The sequence below is a fragment of the Periplaneta americana genome, chromosome 4 (genome assembly GCF_040183065.1).
Source record: "Periplaneta americana isolate PAMFEO1 chromosome 4, P.americana_PAMFEO1_priV1, whole genome shotgun sequence".
Taxonomy (NCBI): domain Eukaryota; kingdom Metazoa; phylum Arthropoda; class Insecta; order Blattodea; family Blattidae; genus Periplaneta; species Periplaneta americana.
In genome coordinates, this window is record NC_091120.1 from 110,732,945 (window position 1) to 110,756,570 (window position 23,626).

A 23,626-nucleotide genomic window follows, 5' to 3' on the forward strand; every position below is an offset into this window, starting at 1 on the left:
CCGGAAATGCTACAAAATGTTCTCTCTGACTGGAAAATCCGTCTACAAATGTGCATTGTCAAAATCGATAACATATTAAAAACATTTTATAGAATTTTCTTTTTGTGTCATTGTGACAATTATCATTTAATGAATTGAAAACGATTAGAGATATCTCAAAACAGATTACACTTTTGTTAGTGCACTGAAGCTGTTACAGGTTAACCAAATAGTAAAGCAGAAAATGTTAATTACCAGAATTGCATAAAAATGCCTTTTCCAAAACATCCTTAGTACTGTACCATGTTACAAATTATCAGTAGATGCAGTAACTAATGTTTGTGTCATGACAGTTATCTTTAAAGAACTTGAAAACGATTAGAGATATCTCAAAACAGATTGCACCATTCTTTTTCTTTTTCTTTTTTTTTTTTTTAAAGAAAATTCTACACGATTTTGAATACCTACATGACCCCCCTTTCCATTTAAAATTTCAAAGTTTCATCCAAAATGGCGGCTTTTTAGATAGGTGAGAAGTAGAATCGAATGTAGAACATTTGGTCTTAAAAATACTGGTAACACCTATAGTAATCGAAAATCAAGCATGTGGAACATATTTATATGGTTCCAGACTTTTGATTCAGCCTGTAGTTTTAAGAGCATTTTCGAATATTGTATATTTATACGTGTGCGTGTGAAGAAGGGAATTTAACACGTATATAGTAAAAAATTTCTATACACACACGCACACACACACCTATAAGATAAGGCGTCGGACATATAATCAATATGAATCAACGTGTTGTAGGATTCTCATTTCTATCAAACACCATATCTAAGTAAACTGTGTATATTATCTTTGTTGACTTTCAAATGGGCGTCAAAGTCAATATTTTAATGTATATAGGCTTCCTAATCTTACTTATTGATACGCTTCCAAATCTTGAGGAAGAATTGTGGATTTCCCATCACACAAATCTCTTCTGCGTAGATTATCAGAAAAGGAATAAGAAGTCTAAGAGATAATAATAAAAAAATAATAAAATATCGGTATAAAGAAGTTAGCACTGATGTAGCAGTTGAACTTCGATAAATCACTCCCCACTGTTTAAGCCAATAATTTTCTTAGCTGGCATCATTTCCTGAGTACGAGTACCTAATATAAATTTATTTTTCTTCGTATATTCCTTTCAAATAAGACATAAGGAAGATGTTCTGCAATACCGGTAATCTATTATTGTGACTTTTGAAGTACTTGAAATGGAATTCCCCTCATCAATATAGGATTTTCCCACTGACATTTATATCTAACACTCTATCAGTGATTCAAAAGTTCTATCTTACAAACAAACTTGAAGTTATGCGCTACGAATGTAGACATGTTTCAGTTAAAATCGTTACTACTCAAGTCCATGACAGTAAATAAATGTATCTTAATCGTGAAATTCCACTTGTGTAATTATGCTCAATACCTATTATACATGACTTTTAAGTGACAAAGCAAGCATAAACGGCTGGACTAGTAACTGTTAATATAGATTCCTAGAAGTAATTGATTATAACATTTTAACACTTTGCATCACTTAGAAATATGGTTATAATGATAACTTTCATGTGTTAAAATGAAAAACTAAGTTGTAAATTACATAGTTGACTAGTTTTCCCCTAGTATCAGAATCTTCAGAAATAGAGAGGTCCTTGCATCTTCCGATTTCTTCAGATTTTTAATGGGGGGATGCGTTTCTGTTTGGTAATATGGATTCCACGCACTCTCCATCAAAACAACTGAAGAAATCGGAAGAATCAAGGACATCATTAATTCTGAAGATGGCTCATACGAAGGCGAAACTAGTTAACTAGGTCATTTACAACTTAATGTTTCATTTTAATAAATGAAAGTTGTCATTATGATCAAATTCCTAGGAATATATTAAGTCCCAATTCACACACAAGCACTTATCACTGCTTCCGAGTGGTGCAGTATAAAGTCTCAAACGATAAGCAGTGTTCATTAACTTCACTGACTCGTTTATAACAAGAGCTCTAATGCTTTGTCAACTGAAGTTCCCTTTTTTTTTATAAACTATTGTTATACCTGTTTTGTTATCCAGAGACAAACCATATTGCAGACAGGTCGCTGCTGTAGGTTTGTTTTCATTAGTAATGCAATTTTCTTAGTCATGCAACATTGGAAAGTATAAGTTTGCACGGGTTATATCTTACGTCATGTGTCCTTTAGTATACATCCTGCTCATAAATACAAATAACGCGCAATAATAATCCCTCTAAAACAGGTTCCTTACTCCTAAGCAAGCACAGTATGCTCCAGTTTAGTAATATTTATGATATGAATTATGGACTACTAGTTGAAATAAAGTTGCCTAAAACAAGCGCGAAAGTATAGGAGTGAGTAGAGGAATTAGGAAGTAAGTGGCGACATAATTGTGTGTAATTTAAGTAAGACTGACATAATCTGTTCTAAAAGATGATATTTGCAGCAGCACTGTAATGACTATGTCTCGTGACCACAATATTGTACGAAATGGAGATATAAAAGTTGGAAATGCATATAGAGTGTTAGTTGGGAGGCTGGAGAGAATAAGATCTTTGGGAAAGCCAAGATGAGTTGGGAGTATAATATTAAAATGAATTTGAGGGAGGTGAGATATATTGGTAAGGACTGGATTAATCTTGCTCAGGATAGGGACCCATGGCGGGCTTATGTGAGGGCGGCAATGAATCTCCGGTTCCTTAAAAGCCATAAGTAAGTAAGTACTGTAATTAAAAAGATACATGAACCATTTGAAATTGATAGAAAGAAGTGAGTCTGACGATCTACCTTCAATTAGTAATTCAGTGCCAGCAGACGAATTTAGCAGAGATCTGTATGAAATAATGGTGCAGGCCGACAATCAATAAAGTCGAGGACAATACTTTGAAAATATTATTAGAAAATACACTTGTGCATAATAACAGTACTTGTGTTGTAGTAGTACCGGTATTTTAAGTTAAATTTTACAGCAAACATTTCATTCAGCGCAGTACCTCTCTTATAGATGTACCTGTGTTTTAAGAAAAAAAATGACAGTAAAGATTATCATAATACAGACTTAAACATTGAACTAAGAGCTGTACCTGTGTTACAGTTATACCGGTGTTTTAAGTTAAAAATTATACAACGAAGATTATCGTAATATGGCCTTAAAGATTGCATTAAGAGCTGTACCTGTGTTACAGTTATACCGGTGTTTTAAGTTAAAAATTATACAACGAAGATTATCATAATATGACCTTAAAGATTGCATTAAGAGCTCTACCTGTGTTACAGTTATACCGGTGTTTTAAGTTAAAATTATACAGCAAAAAGTATCGTAATATAGACTTAAACATTCCACTAAGAGCTGTACTTGTGTTACAGTTATACCGGCGTTTTAAGTTAAAATTATACAACAAAGATTATCATAATATGGGCTTTAACATTGCATTAAGAGCTATACCTGTGTTACAGTTATTTCGGTGTTTTAAAATTAAATTATACAACAAAGATTATCATAATATCGGCTTAAACATTGCATTAAGAGCTGTACGTGTGTTATAATTATACCAGTGTTTTAAATTAAAATTATACAACGAAGATTGTCATAATATGGGCTTAAACATTGCAGTAAGAAAGGTACCTATGAAACAGTAACATTTTAAGTTAAAATTATACATCAAAGATTGTTTTAATAAAGGTTTAAACGTTTCATTAAGAGTACTGCCTATGAAACAGTAACATTTCAATTTAAAACTTCACAACAAAGACTACGTTTATTCTTTTGTAATACACAACACAGCCCTACTCTTGAAATCATTCTTTTATGTGTGTATTGTGGGTGTTGTCTCTGATGCGGAAATTGTACAGCGCCCCGCTCTACTACCCTTCGTCAAGTCATTTGGTTCATTGCACAAACTCGTACTCACTTAACTTCAATTGTTTCGATTTCGGTCTCTATTCATCAGTTTCTAATTAAATTACAAATCTAACAACTAACATGCATAATGCGCGAGTCACCAGCTTTTAGCTAACGACTTCTGTTCTCCCGCAATGTCACGATAATCTCCGGAATTTAGAAGTGGTCTCATAACTCTCGTGTTTATTCTTACGCTTTCGTGTCATTATCATCATCATCATTATTATTAAGCTTATTAGTAATAGGGCCTATTATTATTATTATTATGATTATTATTATTATTATTATTATTATTATTATTATTATTATTATTGCCTTTAAAATTCCAGTACCTCCTACTAAATTGCCATATCCAACATTTCATTTCTCATAGGGTGGCAGGTATGATGATACATGCGCTCTGAGGTTGTCAAGAATGACGTAAGACATTTAGTTAAGTATTTCACCGATATGGGTGAATACTTGGTCGCACTATAAGTAAAACTACAAGCGCAAAAATTTAATTATTCTATTCGTTCCTTTTAAAATAGTGTAAAAAATGTTCAGCCTTCCACAGATATTGTAGAACTGCTGTGGTTCTATGTCTATATGTTTATTCGGAATATACTTACTGAAAAATAGACTGAAGGAGTATGATAGATTAAAAAGAAAGAGATTTGTCCTTAATCTTAATTTTTTTCCAGGAACTTTAATTTTTGGAGTTCATTGACTCTCATTTGACTTCCATTTTGAGGGAATCCATTGAAGTCTCAGAATCATTCTAAGCTAACAAGCAAACATTCTCATGGGGGCAGATAAAAACAGTTAAATTTTTTCTTTCATCATGTTAATAATGTCAAAACAAGTATTTATACATGTTTCTGCCACTCGAGCGCAATTACGAGGCAGTCCAGAAAGTGATTTTCCCTGGGGGCGTTTAAAGAAAAAAAAACAATTTCATGGAAAGATTTATTGGAACAGATATAGAAATTGTTGCAATAATTTTCAACATTTTCTCCATCAGAATTGAGATATATGTCATACCATGGGGTCAATAGAGAGATGCAGACGGCTGTCACACACTGGTTCCGATCCCAGGCGGCAGACTTCTGCGACACAGGGATACAAAAAATTGATTTCATGGTATGACAAATACCTCAATTCCAGTACGGAATTTGTTGAAAAATAGCGCAACAATTGTTGTATCTGTTTCAATAATTAATCTTTCCATGAAATTGCGCTTTTTCTCTAAACTGCCCCAGGTAAAATGACTTCCTGGACGGCGTCATAATTGCGATCGAGTGGCCAAAATTTGTATAAGCACTTGTTTTGACATTATTAACATGGTGGAAGGAAAAAAAATATTTTTAGCCTGCCTCCATGAGAATGTTTGCTTGTAGCCATGTACAGTCACTACCCTTAGGAAATGAGAGCGTCTCTTTTGCAGGATTTTGTTCCTTTGCGAACACATTAGTTATGCATTGGGTGACGAGTTGAGTAAGTATAAAATCATTAAGAATACGTACAAAATACGTATGTGGAGGCATTTTACTTAATTTACGCCAAATTGCATCGTCTATTTAAACCGTACATTGATTGCATAAAAATTCAAATCGTCTATTTAAACCGTACATTGATTGGATCAAAATTAAAATATATCTTGTTTGGAATTATAAATAATGCACTTTATGCAAATCTGTTTTTCATATAAATCTCCATGTGAAGCAGACTTGAATAATTTCAAGGGAAAAATTATTCCGGTGCCGGGTATCGCAATCTTGAAAAAGAAAGTTTAACTGAATGAGTCGGCTACATAAAGGTCTAAATGTCCTCATTTATGTAACGTCTGACTTTCAAATAACAGTTCAAGAGAAGAACTGTAACTTTTAGTATTGTTGGTACAATGGCAAAGAAAGCGCACAAAATATACACGCCGATTCATAAAACACTCCGGAATTTCCAAATTAGCGGGGAAACAAGGATGATCTAACACAGCAGAAAGAATTATATCAACGGATAATCTCAGCGATATCATTCGTAATAGCCTCGTGCATACTTGTAGGTTCAACAGTAAGGGACAAAGTTAAAAAAACATGCTGGACAAGGGAAAATAAATTTTTGTACTTTGGAATTTACGAGATGCGAGTTAACTGTGACGGTACGGCAGAGGTTTCGTACCACGAAGAACCCAGAACCACCTATGTATGAATGGTGCAACAAAATCTGGCAAAGACGCTGCCTGTGCCATTGAAATTGATATTTCCTCTGAGAATGTACAGCAGTCATTTCCAACTGGCCAACCTGTGACGTCGGAATGCGTTTTCCCTCTCAGAGCAGAACTGGTGAGGGAGGGTAATGTTGTCTCTCTGCTATTTGAAGATCTTCATCCCTTTCACTGCCACTCCCCCTACTTTGCTCCCCTCTCACGTAGCTCGAGAGCAGAGACGTGTGACGTCACAGAGGCAACAGTTGGAAATGTCTGAATTGTGGAGCGCGTGAGCGAAATATTTGTCAGGAGACATAGGATCTTCACAAAGAATATTGAGCGTGCTGGTAATTTCAAGTATCACAGTCAATTATACGGGATATTCTACGCAAGCGTATTTCTAATAAACCATACCGAGTGCTTGGCTTTTCGAGGGTCGGAACCTGGACGGATATTTGCACTTAGACGTACACTGGTCCATCGTGTGCCCTATAAATGCGATAAATTTCCTAGTGACGCAGGTAGCCTGTATGGTATTCGTGAATCTGTTGCTCGCAGGTGGTCCATTCTTCCTCAGTTCAAACAGAATCTTGTCCCATCTGTAGACCAGTACGTGATAAGCCCAAAGGTCCGGAGCCCTGAGCTCTTTCTATATCAGAATCGGAAAAGAGTAGAACACTTCAAGCAGCCTACTTTTAACTATTACAGATAAAGATGAAGTGAAATGAAGATGATTGAGTGCTGGTGGAATGATAGATTTTTATTTTAGTTGATTATTTAACGACGCTGTATCAACTACTAGGTTATTTAGCGTCGAGGAGATTGATGATAGCGAGATGATATTTGGCGAGATGAGGCCGAGGATTCGCCATAGATTGCCTTGAATTCACATTACGGTTGGGGAAAACCTCGGAAAAAACCCAACCAGGTAATCAGCCCAAGCGGGGATCGAACCCGCGCCCGAACGCAACTTCAGACCGACAACCAAGCGTCTTAACCGACTGAGCCACGCCAGTGGCTGGAATAATATATGTAAACGGAATTACCCCAAGAAAAAAATATCTACATCACAAATTTCATCGGACAGGATATCGAACTCGGGCCGCCAGGATAGAAGACCATGCGCTAGTACTTGAGTCATTGACGTGGCGACCATGCCAGGCGCAGTTATTGCAAAGAATGAATCCCTAAGATGACAATCTGTATGTCCTTTTCTGCAGAATCTGGAAGAAGTGTTTGTTGATAAGATAGTTTTCAGTTACGAGACGTTCCATTTATGTTGTAAGGCCAATCGTCACAATGTAAGCAAATGGAGAACAAGAAATCCTCATGTAGTGAGGAACAAGCCCATGAATCGCCTAAACTGAATGTGTGTATGTCGTTTCTTCTCGCAAAATCTGCGGACCATTTTTTTCACGAAGTCATCTGTCAACGTTATGACTGCACACTGCAAATGTAACTAATGCCACAATTATAGGAAGATCGACTTGGCTTTGTTTTTCGGTGGTTGGACCCGGGACGAATCTGTGCTATACATTTAAAACTTACACTGATCCATTATACGTCTCATATATGCGATGACTGTTCAAGACCGACAAGTGGCCTCAGTGGCATTCGTGAATCCATTGCTGACAGATGGGTCATCCTGCATCACTTGTGTATCAAACATGTCGATTGTTAGGGTTCAATTTCTGCCAGAGTGTGTGAGATTTAGTAAAAAGAAATAATGTAAAGAAACTGACACATATTTTCTCATGATAGAGACAATTTAAAATTATCACCGGAATGTCAACACCTTTCGGCGTAGTAGGAATGGCAACGTGTCAACAGGTGATAAATATACATTCCTACTGACATGACAGGCTATAACTCTGTAATTACACATCTGCTAAACGTTCAACATCTCATGACTTACAGCAGAGATAGTCTACAGATGCCTTTGTTCCTGGAATGGAGTCATGTACACACGATTCTTGACGTGATCCCATAAGGAAAATCGCTGGGGATTAAGATCTGGTGACCGTCGAGGCAGAGAAAAAAAAAGATAGCCATTGTCAGAAATACATCTAATCCAACGACCGAGAAGATTAGCATTCATGTCTCCACGGACGTTTGCATGGAAGTGCGGCGGCGCTCCGTCCTGTTGTAAAATAAGTCCTAGCTATGTTCCTGTAATTCTGGCATTAGCCGGAGTTACAGCGTTTTCAGATAATTCATACCGTTGACAGATGAATTTATTGTCCGTTCATTAAGAGAAGAAAATCCATTAAACACATTCAGAAGAGGTAAATCACAGAAGTATTACACCACTACATGAGGATTTCTTGTGCCCCAATTGCGTATATTGTGTACGCCTTAAAACATAAATGAAACATCGATCTTCTCGTCAGTGAAAACTATCTTGTCAAAAACACGTCTTCCATATATTTACGTGTAATCACCAGACTTAATTCTCACATTTAATTTTGCGTGTTTTAATTTTTTTCTCTCGAACCAAGAAAATTCGAAGTGAACCAGAGATTTTGACGAAATACGTCATCATCATCATAATCATCACCTTAACCATCATCATCATTATCATCATCATCCAGTTCAAGCACTAGACTTAGTGATCTGTTGCGATCTCAATGGTCTCATGCAATCTTTTTAATGATCTTCCAACAGATCGTTATCCAGAAGGGCGGTAAATAAGTAATAAATAAAAGGGCATCTCATCAAACTAAGTACACTTTGTACTGGAAGATAATATTGATTAAACACAAATGTGATAAAGAATTGAGAGTTGTCATAAATAAACTCAAAATACCCACAAAATACCCAACAATTCATGCTATAATCTGTCGGAATTCCACTCGATACGGAATTCCCATATGTTGTGGAGAATATATAAGAAGATTGAGTGTCCAGTGATAGTCATATCAGCTCGCAAAAGTTCAGATATACAACATGTTTCGCCTGATTATAGCAGTTTGCTTATTCTACAGCTGCTTCGGTAAGTTAGAGAAATCAACTGTACATTACTTTCGCTCTTTAAACTTAAGAGCATCCTCGCGTCAGAGAGAGACTGTCATTAAAGACAAGAAGAAAAGAACAATTTTTCCAATAAAATGACACCGTAATTAAATATATAAAGTAGATTGATGTTCAGTAATTAAATTTATCGTGCGGAAAATCAGTTAATAAATTGTTACTTCGCAGCAACAATAAAAATAATATTAGCCGGTACTGTAAACAAAGTATGTGATCATATTATTAGGATCTCTTGATGTAAATTAGAAAATTCAACTTAAAATTGTATTGGCAATAGTATTATGTTGTTTTCCTTGTTGGATATCATAACGCAAGCACACAGTTCAGTAATAAACTATGTCGCTTTCAACAATTTGAAACAAGCCGCCAAGGTGGGTAAGTGGCTAAAACGCTGTAGTTATGACCCTAAGAATCCGGGTTCGATTCCTCGTGTATCCCCAGTTTATACCTTGTTTTAGACAAGCCAGTGGTCTAGATAACTAAGGGGTTTTTCCGTGAATCTCCGGTTCCCTTGTGACATCGAAACAAACCTGCATCATCTCGTCTCATCTCATCTCATCGCGGGTGTAGCGTAGGCCAGTCTCCCATCGCACATCCTGGGTAACGACTCTGACGTTAGTAAATTGTTCTACAGAACTGGCTTCATATGGGGGAATGACGAATAGTAACGTACCCGCAATTAGTTTTAAAGAATGGAAATAATCGAGTTAATTTTTAAAGCTCTATTGCAAATCCTACTTTTATCAAGTGATCCTAATAATATGATCACCCTCTGTCGTTTAGGTAAACTTTTTTTAGTTTAAAATGCTTAAATATGAATACTTTCTACTTATTTTGTATCTGTCACTGCAAAGCATTTGAGCACGCTGATACAACTATTTTTAAATATCTTACTTAAAATCTAACATCTAATGAAACACTTACCTTAAATACTTCACTAAAAAGAATAAGTGTAATGACTTAAAAATCATGATCAGTACAGGCTCATTTCTTATCCTAATCTACGAATATATGTTATATCTACAGAATTAAATTAGAAGTTAGTTTTCTTTTTTTAAATGGAACACGGAAGGTTGTGTTCCATTACGAATTCATATTGTAATGTTACAACGGTAGAATTTAAAGGAAAAATTTTTAGTTCTCACTCTATTCAACTTTTCAGGAGCTATTCTTAAGCCGAAGTCTTTTCATTTCGATGGTCGTATTGTGGGTGGCAGCCCTGCTGATATTTCCAACTATCCGTATCAGGTAATTATTCTGCTACAGATTGATGATACATGGATGCAGTCATAAGGCTCCACGATTATCATAACTGAACTTCATGGCAAACTCTGTTGTGATGCTAACATCTAAGAGCACTTTATGGCTTCATCTTTGAAATATAAATTTCATAATTTATACGACGTTCAGTGAACTGTCTACTTTGTTAACATATAGAATGCAGGTATACTGAAGGTTTGTAATTTGTGTTACAACTGAAAATATTTAAATTGCATAAAGGAAATAAGAATTTAAAGTAACATATGTGGAATGACAAATATTTAATTAATTAAATATCAGGACTTAAAATAGGCTTAGAGGGGAAGGGTGGTTTCAACATCGTGTCTCCACACGAGTTATTGTGGTGAGTGACACACCGTTGTCATGTACAAAATCACTAGCATGCATTTCACTTGTACAAACACACAAAAATAACAATTACTTGGCTACTGGGTTAGTTTATCGCCGACAATTCAATGCAGGCTGGTATGATCATGTTCCATTGTTTCACATTACAAAAGTGTTGTTCATAAACTTTGAAGAGACAGGCTTGAGTCTAAAAAGTAAATACCAGAGGAAGAAAAACTGTCCCTGTTTCGAGAATGTTGAATGTGTCTGAGAACGTTATGGCTAAAATTGGAAAATCTGTTGTTTCCATAAGAAGTGACGTTCCTTTTCTTGCCACTTACTTTAATTTGGCAGTCGTGGTGATTAATGTTGGGGATATCTGGAAGAAAAATTTTATTCCAAAAGCCACAGGATGTTGAAATGTTTAATGCAGCCATTCGTAAACATATTATTGACATTCATAAGGCCAGTGTACCGCAGTACATGAAATATCTACATGTAAAGAGTACCTGCGAGAAAATGAATGAATTTAGAAGATGCAATCTACTGAGAATAAGGGGCAGTATTAGGCCTGTATACTTCAAGATAGATTGTTTCTAGATTTGTAAATAAATAATCTTAAATATGTAACCGATATTGTCAGCCTGCGTAGCCAGTCGGTATAGCTCTGGCCTTCTGTGCTCGAAGATGCGGGTTCGATCCTGGCCCAGGTCTATGGCATTTAAGTGTGCTTAAATGCGAGAGGCTCGTGTCAGTAGATTTACTGGCATGTAAAAGAACTCCTGCGGGACGCAGATATAACCTCGGCAGTTGCGAGCGTAGTTAAATAAATCATAATTTAATTTCATTTTTACCGATATTTTATAACAGCTGTTTCCCTCACAGATCCTATAAAGTGTCGTGTTTTTTTAGGGTAGGTACCGCCTGCACGCGTAAATCTGTATTGTAAACAGGTCAAATTCGCGCGAATTTTTCCCGAATAAATAAGTTAACTACACGCAAGAAAAAGAGAAATTTATTGTTAGGCCTGTGTGTGTGAGAGAGTGAGTGTGTGTGTGTGAACACAAAAAATAACGAGTGATAACAATGACATTGTTAATTATTATTTGTGGCGAACAGCTATATAAAATGGCGTGCTAGTTGTACAAGTATTCTCGTGTGTCTTACTCGTCTGCTGTGGATTACAATGCTCCACTAAAACAAATTAAAAATGAAAGAGGCTGAAGTCTGGTAATTGTAGTTGTACTGTACATAAATTTCGCTAAGACAGAGAAATTCAACGAGGAGGTGCACTGCTAAATCATGTAGTATAAATGTCGAATTTGTTTAAAGATACTGCTACTCATGTTATTTAGTAATGACGTAAGCTACAATCATCAAATAAATAATTAATTAACCGGCCAAGTAATTTCAAATAGTTTAAAACGTAAATAAGTAGGCCTAAATGCATTATTGCAACAACCTATGAAATTAATTCGAACAGAATTAGCTAATGTACAATTTTAAATTTCATCTAAAGTCTCTGAAAATAGGAAGAAAAATTCAGGAAACCGCGAATGGTCGCGCACAGTTTACTAATTTTGACCAGATATAATAGACCTCTCCATATTTTTAAATGTTATATACTGAGTGTAAATTGTATAGCTGTACAGATTGAGGGGAGCAATGGAATACATTAAAATAAATGAAAAGGAACATTATGCGTTTTACAATTAAGTGCACGGTTAATTAAAAAATTAAACTGAAAGTCTGCGTAGTTTGGAAACAGCTCACAACCAGCTCACCTACGAATATATACTATGAGGTTTGAATAGCAGTTTCCGTCCTTAGTCACTGCAGTAGGGTTGTAAAACTTCCTAATGACAGAAAATAACGATACGTGTTAATATTTGTATTTTATTTCCAAAAAACTGCCAATTGTATTTGAAAACTACAAAGGTGTAAATCATTCCTTAACAGTTTCTCTAATACGAGGAGTAAAAATGATAATCGTACGGGTAGTACTTATCGAGTAAATGAGTGTTAACATTTACGTAAAATAAGTCTAAGGTAATTATTTATTCGGGACTAATATGGCACTAGAATTTTATGTTGTATTCTATCCAAGGAATAAGCTGTTCAAATCTGCACAGTTATAGTGCTTCCACCCTGAACAGACAGATTTCAATGCTAAATCACATCTTATTCCATTGACTTTGCTCCAAAAAACAATAATTAAAATTTGTTTGTCAAAACTGTAGATTACCCAAGACTTTTGTTTTCATATACAATTTTACTCTGTTGAACTTTGAAGCAAAAATCATTGTGATTATAAAGATAAAAAAGAACTATTACTAGGTGAAATATGTTCCCCTTTTATTTTAGCCAAAATACAGTACAAAATCTGGGCATATTCATTCTTCATATTATGGACCAAAATTATACAATCAGTTTTTTAAAACAGATACAGAATTTAGTAACCTTGATACATTTTTCAGCAAGAGACTTATGCCTAAATATTACATTTCTTTGAATCAGTAGTACTTTACATTATTTAACTCTTTTTCTATAATTTTTTTTTCATTTTTGGACTAGTGTTTGTATTCAGTTTCTATTTACAATAATTTTAATTGTGTGACTTAGTTTATAATATTATTTATTATGTAACTGAAACTCCCCTAAGCAGGAGCTTTTGTTCTTTTGAGTGCAGACTGTATATTTCAAATATGTATCATGTAATTTGTAATTTCACTTTCAGTATATGAAAAAATCAATTTTCATATACACACGTCATATTTTATAGTCAGACTGCAATGTGGATAATTAACAAATATTATTTAATAATGACAAAAATGAAAAGGAAAAATTATTGTTTGGCCTATAACGACCACGACGATAATAATAATGTGATTATTAAAATTGCAGCAGTAAGTAATTAGATCAATGAGGGTAGCAATGAATACTGGAATATTTAATAGCAACAGTAACAGTAATAATAACAAAAGAAGCACTAACAATATCAATAACAATAGAAGTACGTAGTACTAATAGCATCGAGTAGAAATGCAGCCGCAGTAGTAATTTCTCGAAGGATCATCATTACTATTATTATCATTATCATCGTTAACAGTAGTAGTAGTAGTAGTAGTAGTAGTAGTAGTAGTAGTAGTAGTAGTAGTAGTAGCAGTAGTAGTATTTTTTTAATGTTTAACCCAAATTAATTTTGTGATAGGTTGTTTGAGTGTTCAGATTTATAAGTTATGGAAATATGGTTTTTCCCTTTGACAACTGCTCCTCCTGTATTGGGATATGAATAAATTTCCGATAAGTGAGCATTCATCTCTATTAATTAAAGAAATGATCGAGAGTCTCTAGGTAATTGTGAGAGAAATTCATAACATTTAAGCCTACAGAACACTTTTATTTCATTAAGAAAGAATAGATATTATATACTTCCACAAAACTTATATGTTTTGTTTATTGCAGATTTCTTTCGAATATTTCGGGCATCACCGATGTGGCGCTGCTATAGTAAGCCCTGACTGGGTTGTAACCGCAGGACACTGTGCGGATGGGTAAGGCTCAGCTTTATACTTTTCAGCGGCTTAAAAAGTTAATATTGTTTCAGTATTCGAATCACAAAGTTGAATTAGAAAATTAATATATGTCAAAATTAATAAATTTAAAGGAAATCAATGCAAAATAGTAATAAATATTCACGCGAATAACCCAAAGAACAAGAATAAATACCAGGGTATTAACAGCGTATAGGTAATTAAGTATGGACACTTCGCGTCGGTACCTTTGATGTAGCCGGACTGATTTCAATGACCTTCAAGCCAGCTAGACCGTGAGATTCTCCTTTCTCCCTAGAGTTGGCGTTGACATCACAGCAGCTAGCAGTCGACACAGCGGAAATATAACACACACAATTAATACATCTAGGTATATTATAAAATAAATTGGATCCATAAAATAATAAATCCGTCATTAACTGTAATGTCTAGACTCTAGAGTTCCTTTATAATGAGAGTTGCGACGTTGTCCCCAACAACAATTAAAATATGTAATGATTTGATAGCACTGAAAATGGAAAAACAAAACTCTTATGAGAAGTAAAACTGTATACCTACATTATATTATATTATACAGAAATATTAAACGTATTTCATACTTAATTTTGTAATGTATTAAATTATTTTATAATATAATTTATTATACCTGAAATATAAAAAAATTATTACAACTAGTTCGTCATTGAGAAATAAGGAAAAGCTATTAACTTGAATATATTTGAAGCAAAGCGTTACTGGATTATGCAATAAGGTAGGCGATGTTTGGATCCAGTGTCTCAACTCTATACTCAATTATTATCTTAGCGTATGCTCGATTACACTAAGCTCTAGCGGTTGAAAGCGGAACTAAACGCCGGCGCACAGAGAAACAAAACAAAGGAAAATTCGCTCTGTGTCCATTCTTTATAATCCCTATTCGCTGGTATTAAGTGTATTTAGCCTAAATGAAATATAAGACAAGAAGAAGTAATACTTTTATTAAATTTTCAACGATAATCTCACTAGATTTATATAGAGAAAATCAAAACTCGAGTGGGATTTAATTGACTATGACACTATTAGAAGGAAGTATATAAAGATTATAAGAAATAAAGTACTCTAATACAATAAAATATTACTCCTAATTGACTCATTATTTGTCTAGAAAATGTATTATTGTACTATTTCATATTACAAATATTCCGCTAGATGACAGTAGTGTGTTATGATTAGCTATTTTCTTGTTACCAGTTGTGCCAACCATACAATTTTCATTGATCTCTGTGGACGACTACTAGCCAAGAAGGCTTTGTTGATTCCGTTTCATTTGTATTAAAACAGTTTCATTCCATTTCACTTATCCGGATCGCAGTGTCAACCTCACTTCTGGACGAATGATTTTCAATAAATCTTAGTATTATTAAACAATCTCTCAGACGTAACTATTCATAATCTCATACAGCAAAAGCTATAACATAGGTACCTAAGTAATATAACAAAATAAATGTTAGAAAAGTTGTAATTAAGGATAATGAAATAAACATGAATCATTTCAAAAGCTACAATTATTGAAAGTATAATTTTCAAATTTGAATGTTTTAGTTGTTGCTGGTTCAGTTCATGTTATATTGAAAATGTGCGTAATAGAAGTGGAACTCATAGCTGTACTGTACATGATGTATTTCTGAACTTGTTCAGGATTTATTTGTAAATAGGATTTCAGGGAAGATGGATTGCTATTACCTATGATTTTTATTAATTCTTGTTCATGAATGCCAATGCGAATATTTTCGAAACCGCTATGCATCGACTGGAGTGGTTTGTGATTTTTTTTAAATCCAGCTTAGTCCGTTTTCAAATTAAATTTTGTACAGCAGCACAGTTTTTATACCAAACCCCAGAAATTTTATATGTAGGGTTGGGAATAAAGAGAAGACGATCAGTTTTTAATATTGCACTGCACTTACATTTCTATGTTAATAATTTATAAAGTCTTACAGGACATCTGTCTGTATATTTCTTATTGGGAATAAGCTTCTTCGCGGCTGCTAATTTGTGGTCACCATCTTGACAAGTTTTTCGAAAATATATAGTTGTAAGTGTTTCTTCCTGATGGAGTACCATCGTTTTTCACTTCTTCCTGAAAATGATGCGTAAGGCACTTCACCGTTTCTCGTTCACGTCAAGCCAATCCCAGTGACGCAATTTCCAAATTACATAGAGTTTTTTTTGTCACAGGTTTCTGCAATAGAATTATATTAATCACTTTTCAGTGCGAAAGCATTTTTTTTTCTTTTTTTCTTTCTGATAGGTTCTGAAGGTTTCTTTCTGACGTCTCTGGCACACTTAAATTCTATGTCAGAAAATGAGTTGAGCTTATGTTTATATTGCTCATAGTAATTTTCTTGTAGACATTTTTCTGTAACGTACCATATGCCTTTTATAGAGCATTCTTTATACTCTGTCCATCTCCCTTTCTCATAAATATGTAAAAACTCATAAATCTGTAGGACCTGATGGTATCTCCGGAGACATGTTAAAATTGGGAGGGGAAGCCATGATTCCCTATCTAGTGCGTATATTTTAAATGTCTATAAACAATGGTATCGTCCCGCGAGATTGGAAAGATGCAATAATGGTGCCAATTTATAAGTCAGGGTCTCGCTCAGATACAAAAAATTAGAGGCCGGTCGCCTCTGTGGTTTGCAAACACGATGGAAACTTGATTTCAACTTATCTAAGGCAGCATTGGAATGATTCAAATTGGTTACATGACTGTCAGCATGGATTTCGGGGAGGCTACTCATGTCAGAGTCAATTAGTAACTGTATGGCAGGATTTAGCAGACGGAATAGATTCAAATAACCAAGTAGATGCAGTAATTATTGACTTTCCACGCGCATTCGATGTAGTCCCACACGATATATTGTTGGTTAAACTACAATCAACGGGGACTGACTTCAGAGTACTCCAGTGGATCAAGGAATTTTTAACTTGTCGCACTCAGAGAGTACGGGTGGGGAAGGAATTATCGAGCCCAATTGAAATTACTTCCGGAGTCCCACAGGGGAGTGTCTTGGGGCCTCTTCTATTTCTGGCTTTTTAAATGATCTGCCAGTTACCATCTTGTCCAGGGTTCACTTATTCGCGGATGATTGTAACGTATACAGGGAAATAAACAGTTATAAAGATATTACTCTTCTTCAGAATGACCTCAATAGAATAAATGATTGGGCAATAGCGAACAAACTCAAAATAAATTCTCTAAAGAGCAAAGCCATCAGCTTTACAAGAAAATACATAAAATAATCGCATCGTATACATTAGGGGTAAAATCTTTCCGGACGTTAACAAATGTAAATACCTAGGAATAACATTTAGCAGCGATCTCGGCTGGGGGGAACACGTTACTGACACAGCGGGAAAAGCACGAAGAGCGTTACACTTTGTGATGAGGGTACTAAGAAAAGACTGATAAATCCAAAGAGATTGCATATAAATCACTAGTACATCCAGTAATGGAATATGGTGCTGCATGTTGGGATCCTTAGAGATTAGAACATATTAAGACACAGGAAAAGATTTAAAAACGGGGTCTCAAGTGTTGTAATAATTCACCATTAAAGTGGGGTACACTCACGGACAGGAGAACGCGAATTCGATTATGCGCAATGTTCAAAACATACAGAGGTGAGCATGCCCGGAGAGAAATAAGGAATAGGTTGCAGCCGCCAAATTACTCTTCAAGGAACGACCACTCATATAAATTGAGGGAAAGAAGACAGAGGGCGGACACTGGAAAGTTTTTTTTTTCTCACTCGTACTATCACTATGTTTATTTTTGTTTTATGAGGTAAATTTTATGTAACTACCTCTTTTGATCTCATTATGTATCAGTATGTAATTAATTAATTCCGATCAAGTTTTATGTTCAACTGTGTAAGCAAGTTTTAATCCTGGTTGAGTGTAAGAGAAGGCCTTACAGCCTTAACTCTGCCAGGTTAAATAAAGCCATTATTATTATTATTATTATTATTATTATTATTATTATTGTTATTATTATTATTACTATTATTAGTATTATTATTATCAGGGACTGGAATGCTTTACCTGTAGACATAGTAAAGACTTTACCAATAACCAAAAATGTATTTAAAAATAGGCTTAAAGTCTTTACTAATAGAAGGTAGTATATTATACACACTATTTAAAGGGTGTAATAGATATTTGTTATTGAAGTATTGTATCAGTGAAGCAGTATGTTCTGTCAGTGAAGTATGAAGTGTGTTGTGTAAGTGAAGTGTGTTTCTGTCAGTGAAGCTTTATAGTTTATAGAGGTAGTGCAAAGTATTTGAACAGTGAAATGTTTTTTAAGTGTTAGTGAAATCAGGATAGAATCAGTAAAATGTGTCGTAGTTCCAGTGCAGTGAGTGAGTTGTTAGCGAAATGAGTGTAGTTCTGAAAGATACTTGTGCAGGAATGAACATATCATACTCGTGGGTTTAGTTCGAACTTAGGGTTAAGATACAAATTAGATTTACTTTAAATGCTATTTTAAGTGACCGTGCTTCATTTAATTTAGAATGCTCCCTATTATTATTATTATTATTATTATTATTATTATTATTATTATTATTATTATTATTATTATTATTAGTGTTATTATTATTAATTTATTATTAATTTTATTTTTTATTAATTGTTTTCATTGTTGTCATTATTGAGTGTAATTAGTTACCACTGCTACCGGGTATATACCCATTTGCAGTGTGAATAAATAAATACATACATACATACGTACGTACATACATACATACATACATACATACATACATACATACATACATACATACATAGCCACATTGACTTTTATATATATGAAGATATTGTTATATATTGCCTGATGATGCCCCAGGAGGGCGAAAACGTTTGCATTTATAAATAAATTTTGAACAAATATTATTTCTTTTAATATTGTTTCTTTTATATTTATTGCATAGTAAGTCACATAGATTGATATTTTAAAACTTGATACAACTATATAACTTATGCATATTAGCATATCTGAAAATCAACATATAAGTGTAATATACTTTTCCCATTTTCACAAGTTGTATAGAGTACGATACAAATAAAATATGTTTTTCTCGCTATAAATGTAGGTGCATAATAATAATAATAATAATAATAATAATAATAATAATAGAACAATAACAATAATCGGTTATATGGTTGTGAAACTTGGACTCACAGAGGTTAAGGGTGTTTGAGAATAAGGTGCTTAGGAAAATATTTGGGACTAAGAGGGCTGAAGTTACAGGAGAATGGAGGAAGTTACACAACGCAAAGTGCACGCATTGTATTCTTCACCTGACATAATTAGGAACATTAAATCCAAATCTTTGACATGGGCAGGGCATGTAGCACGTATGGGCGAATCCACAAATACATATATAGTGTTAGTTGAGATGCCGGAGGAAAAAAGACAATTCAACGTATCTTATGGACGTAATAGTTAATTTATATAACCCTTCTAATATCAGTATTCACTCAGTTATGTCTTTCATAAATACAGTAGCTACGGAAGTGTTTTGAAAAGTACAATTAAGTAGGCCTATATATTTTTTAACTTCAAGATTAGCCACATAAAAATAAAAACTTCGTAGGATTAAACAAAATAATTGCATTCAAAATCAATAAATAATGATGATGATGATGATAATAATAATAATAATAATAATAATAATAATAATAATAATAATAATAATAATAATAATAATAATAATGCAATGCAGTGAGGATTTAGGCATATTAAATTCCATACGAAAATTTTACACGTCAAGAGTTTGTCTGCTATGTTTACATTATATAAAATAACCACAAAAAAAACTTTTCAAGTTCAAATTTTAACTTCATGTTAGGAAATTTACGGCGTTCTTTCCTTCATCTGTTGCATGCATGCGCTACATTTTACACTGTCTCTTCATTCTTTTGCAGAACATACGTAGAGTACATTCTCTTACGTGCTGGCAGCAGCTATAAAGAGGAGGGAGGTTCAGAGCACACAGCCACCGAGTACTTCATTCATCCTGACTACGATGGAAACATGGACCACCCAAATTACGACATCGCCGTGATAAAGGTAGTACTGGAATTTTTAAGTGTTATTTCAACCTGTCAAAGAATATCTTTTCTAATTTCTTTCACATATTTCATCAAATCACAATAATGACGTGTGACCAAACATATTATAAGTCTGAAAAATTTGTAGGTACCGGTCCTGTGCTTTGAAGAAGAAATTAAAATTACTACATTCCAATTAAAAAAAAAACAAGTGTAATACTATACGATACCTGAATCATTAACATTGTAAAATCAATATCGCTAACATTATCGGGATAATCATTTGTCATGAACAGTATCAACGACAGCAGGGTTCATGAATGCTAAACTACACTTTACGAGAATAAATTGACTTCTGCTAACCATTTTGGAGGTTTCTGTTTCCCTCAGGGCATGAGGCCAACATTTACAGAGGTCATGTATATTCACTAAAGCTCTTAACATGTTACATTCAATTACTGCTGAATTTATTCATTTGGTTAGATAATTTGTGATTTATATCTTCATTGAATTTTCTTGGATCGTGATTACACAGGCTGATAATAATAATAATAATAATAATAATAATAATAATAATAATAATAATAATAATTATTATTATTATTATTTAATGTTCGTGCACTTGACATATTCTCATTCGCCGTCTTGCTTCCCAATATAATGTCGTTAAGTTCAGGCCACAATCGTAATTTTGTACATTTGATTCAATATTCTTCGTTAATGTTGGAGTCACTTTCATAATACAGAGGACAAGTGGACAGCCAGTCATGCCCAGTAGTCACCTCGAAGATTTCAACAGTATCTCTTCTTTGTCCATCTCGTACTGATGAGTTGTCACCTATTAGATTTTTTCAATAATAACAACAATAATAATGATAATAATCCAACAACTTCTGCTTCTGCGCACAACAGAAGTGCAACTTTTTAATTAAGTTCTAAGTGTGTAGTAACATTTCTTTTCTCTCTTCGCTTTATAACTGAACGGCAGAAGAGAGGTTGTAAAATGCCCTTTTCCTTGTCCTGCATTCTCGTACATTTGGCTCAATTTTCGATGGCTAATATGAACGCTTTCTTTCATGCAACACCTTCGTTCATTCGTCCCCTGATTCGGCATATTTACTAGAAAAACTTTTTAGCAATGTAATTTCACTCACTGATTTCAACTGTATACACATCAGAACATTACATAGAAGACGCACTATCTAGAATCAACGTCACTCCAACTAATTAATTTTTTGTGTAAACTGACGGAAAACGAAAACATCAATAACTTTTATTTGACTGGTAACATAGCTACGTACACAATCCCGTAGCAACAACAAGAAAAGTTCTGTTAAAGTGTTCGTTACAGAATTTTGTTTCACTGCGTTCTACTCGTATCGTACCTAACGAAGTCTCACTTCAGTAAAGTGATTAAAATCCCGGTTATACTGTTAGGTACAGCAGTTAGGTCTATTCCGTAAAGCCTTCATAGGAGTTTGGAGACGATCAGACTTCTTACAAAGGACTAAATGCAACCACATACATATATCCATAATGCTACCAAATTATACAGGCTGATTCAAAACCTCTGCGACGAATTCTGAGGGGTGATAGATCTAAAAATAAGGAACTCTTTTTGTTAAACAACATATGTCTTTTGACGCGTCGTTTCGAAGTAACAGTTGAAAATGTTTTTGCGCGGATGTACGTCAATGTATGCGAATGTGTGCACCCTTGTTTGTTTGTGTGTTTGTTTGTTTGTAAGAAACGAGAAGGGTTGTTGTTGTTTGTTTACGTTTATGTTCAATGTCTTTTCCTTTCAGTTTAGTGTAATCATTAATTGAGAATGGATGTCTACGCGGTCTTCCACCAATGCGCCGCGAAGATACAAATCGTCTCGAAGGCGCTGATAAAGTCGAGCAAACATTGTGTGGTGAGGGTGATTTCTGTTTTGAAACTGTTGTTGGTACAAGTGGAGACCTGTTCTTCAGTTTCCGCGAGCCTTCCCATAACACATTACCATGTCGGCTAACTCGGGAAAAGTTTTGACATCCATTGTCAATTGATGATTAGACTGAACTGAAAGGAAAAGGAATTTAACATTGAACGTAAACAAACAAACCTTCTCGTCTCTTACAAACATCTAAACAAACAAACAGGGGTGCACACATTCGCATGCGTTGACATACGCCCGCGCAAAAACATTTTCAACGGTAATTTCGAAACAACGCGTCAAAAGACGTAGGCTGTTTAACAAAAAAGAGTTCCTTATTGTTAGATCTATCACCCCTCAGAGTTTGTCGCAGAGGTTTTGAATCACCCTGTACAATAGAACACTGAAACAAACACTACAATTGTGAATAAGGCTGTTCCTGCTTGAAGCTGGCCTTCTCAATGATGAGAAACTCGTAATTAATTAATAATGATACTTTTCCTTTTCATTTCTAACAACACTGTTTACTTTTTCAGGTATCCAATCCTTTCGTGTACAGCTCTACAGTTCAGCCCCTGTCTCTGCCAGCTCTAGCCCCTGAAGTGGGTACTTCTGTTGTGGTGACAGGCTGGGGAAGACTTGTCGATGGAGGACCTACTCCCACCCAGCTGCAACAAGTGGAGGTCAACATAGTGGACTTCGATGAGTGCAACAAGGACTACGATTACTTGGGTGGCATCTCTTCCGTCATGATCTGCGCCGGAGTTCCCGCGGGCGGCAAGGACGCGTGCAATGGAGACTCGGGAGGACCCCTAGTCTCCAGCGGACAACTTGTAGGAGTCGTGTCCTGGGGAGAAGGATGTGCGCAGGCCGGCTATCCTGGTGTCTATGCCGACGTCGCCGCCCTTAAGGTGTGGGTCACGTCTGTCACTGGACTCAACTGATAACTCAACTGTTCAATTGCTCGTAACTTATTTATTTATTAAAACTCTACCCGAATGTATATTCTGCAAAGTAATAAATGTTATGCGTAAAAATATTATTATTAAGAATTTTGAATTATTTTATGAGTCCGTAGAATTATGATATCTGAATATCGTTGGACATGCTTACGAAAGACATGTTTGAATCCAGTCGTGTTTCAACAGTGTTTTCTTCTAAATACTTTAAAAATTTAAAATAGGATGTAAAATAATTACAACAGTATCAAGAAGTGTTTTAAGACAGTTGTAATTATTTTATACATGTATTTTAAGTTTTTCAAATATCTGAATATAAAATTTTTCTCTGGGCGAACTGA

At 34.7% G+C, this 23,626-nt stretch overlaps 1 protein-coding gene across 1 annotated transcript; it reads left to right on the forward strand.

Moving 5' to 3' along the window:
- Positions 1-8,991: 8,991 nt before the first annotated feature.
- LOC138698116 (trypsin delta-like) lies at positions 8,992-23,366 on the forward strand. The gene is made up of 5 exons (XM_069823848.1): positions 8,992-9,109; positions 10,310-10,395; positions 14,221-14,309; positions 20,286-20,430; positions 22,863-23,366. The coding sequence occupies exons 1-5, from the start codon at positions 9,064-9,066 to the stop codon at positions 23,268-23,270; spliced, it is 774 nt and encodes a 257-aa protein (XP_069679949.1). The 5' UTR covers positions 8,992-9,063; the 3' UTR covers positions 23,271-23,366.
- Positions 23,367-23,626: the final 260 nt, after the last annotated feature.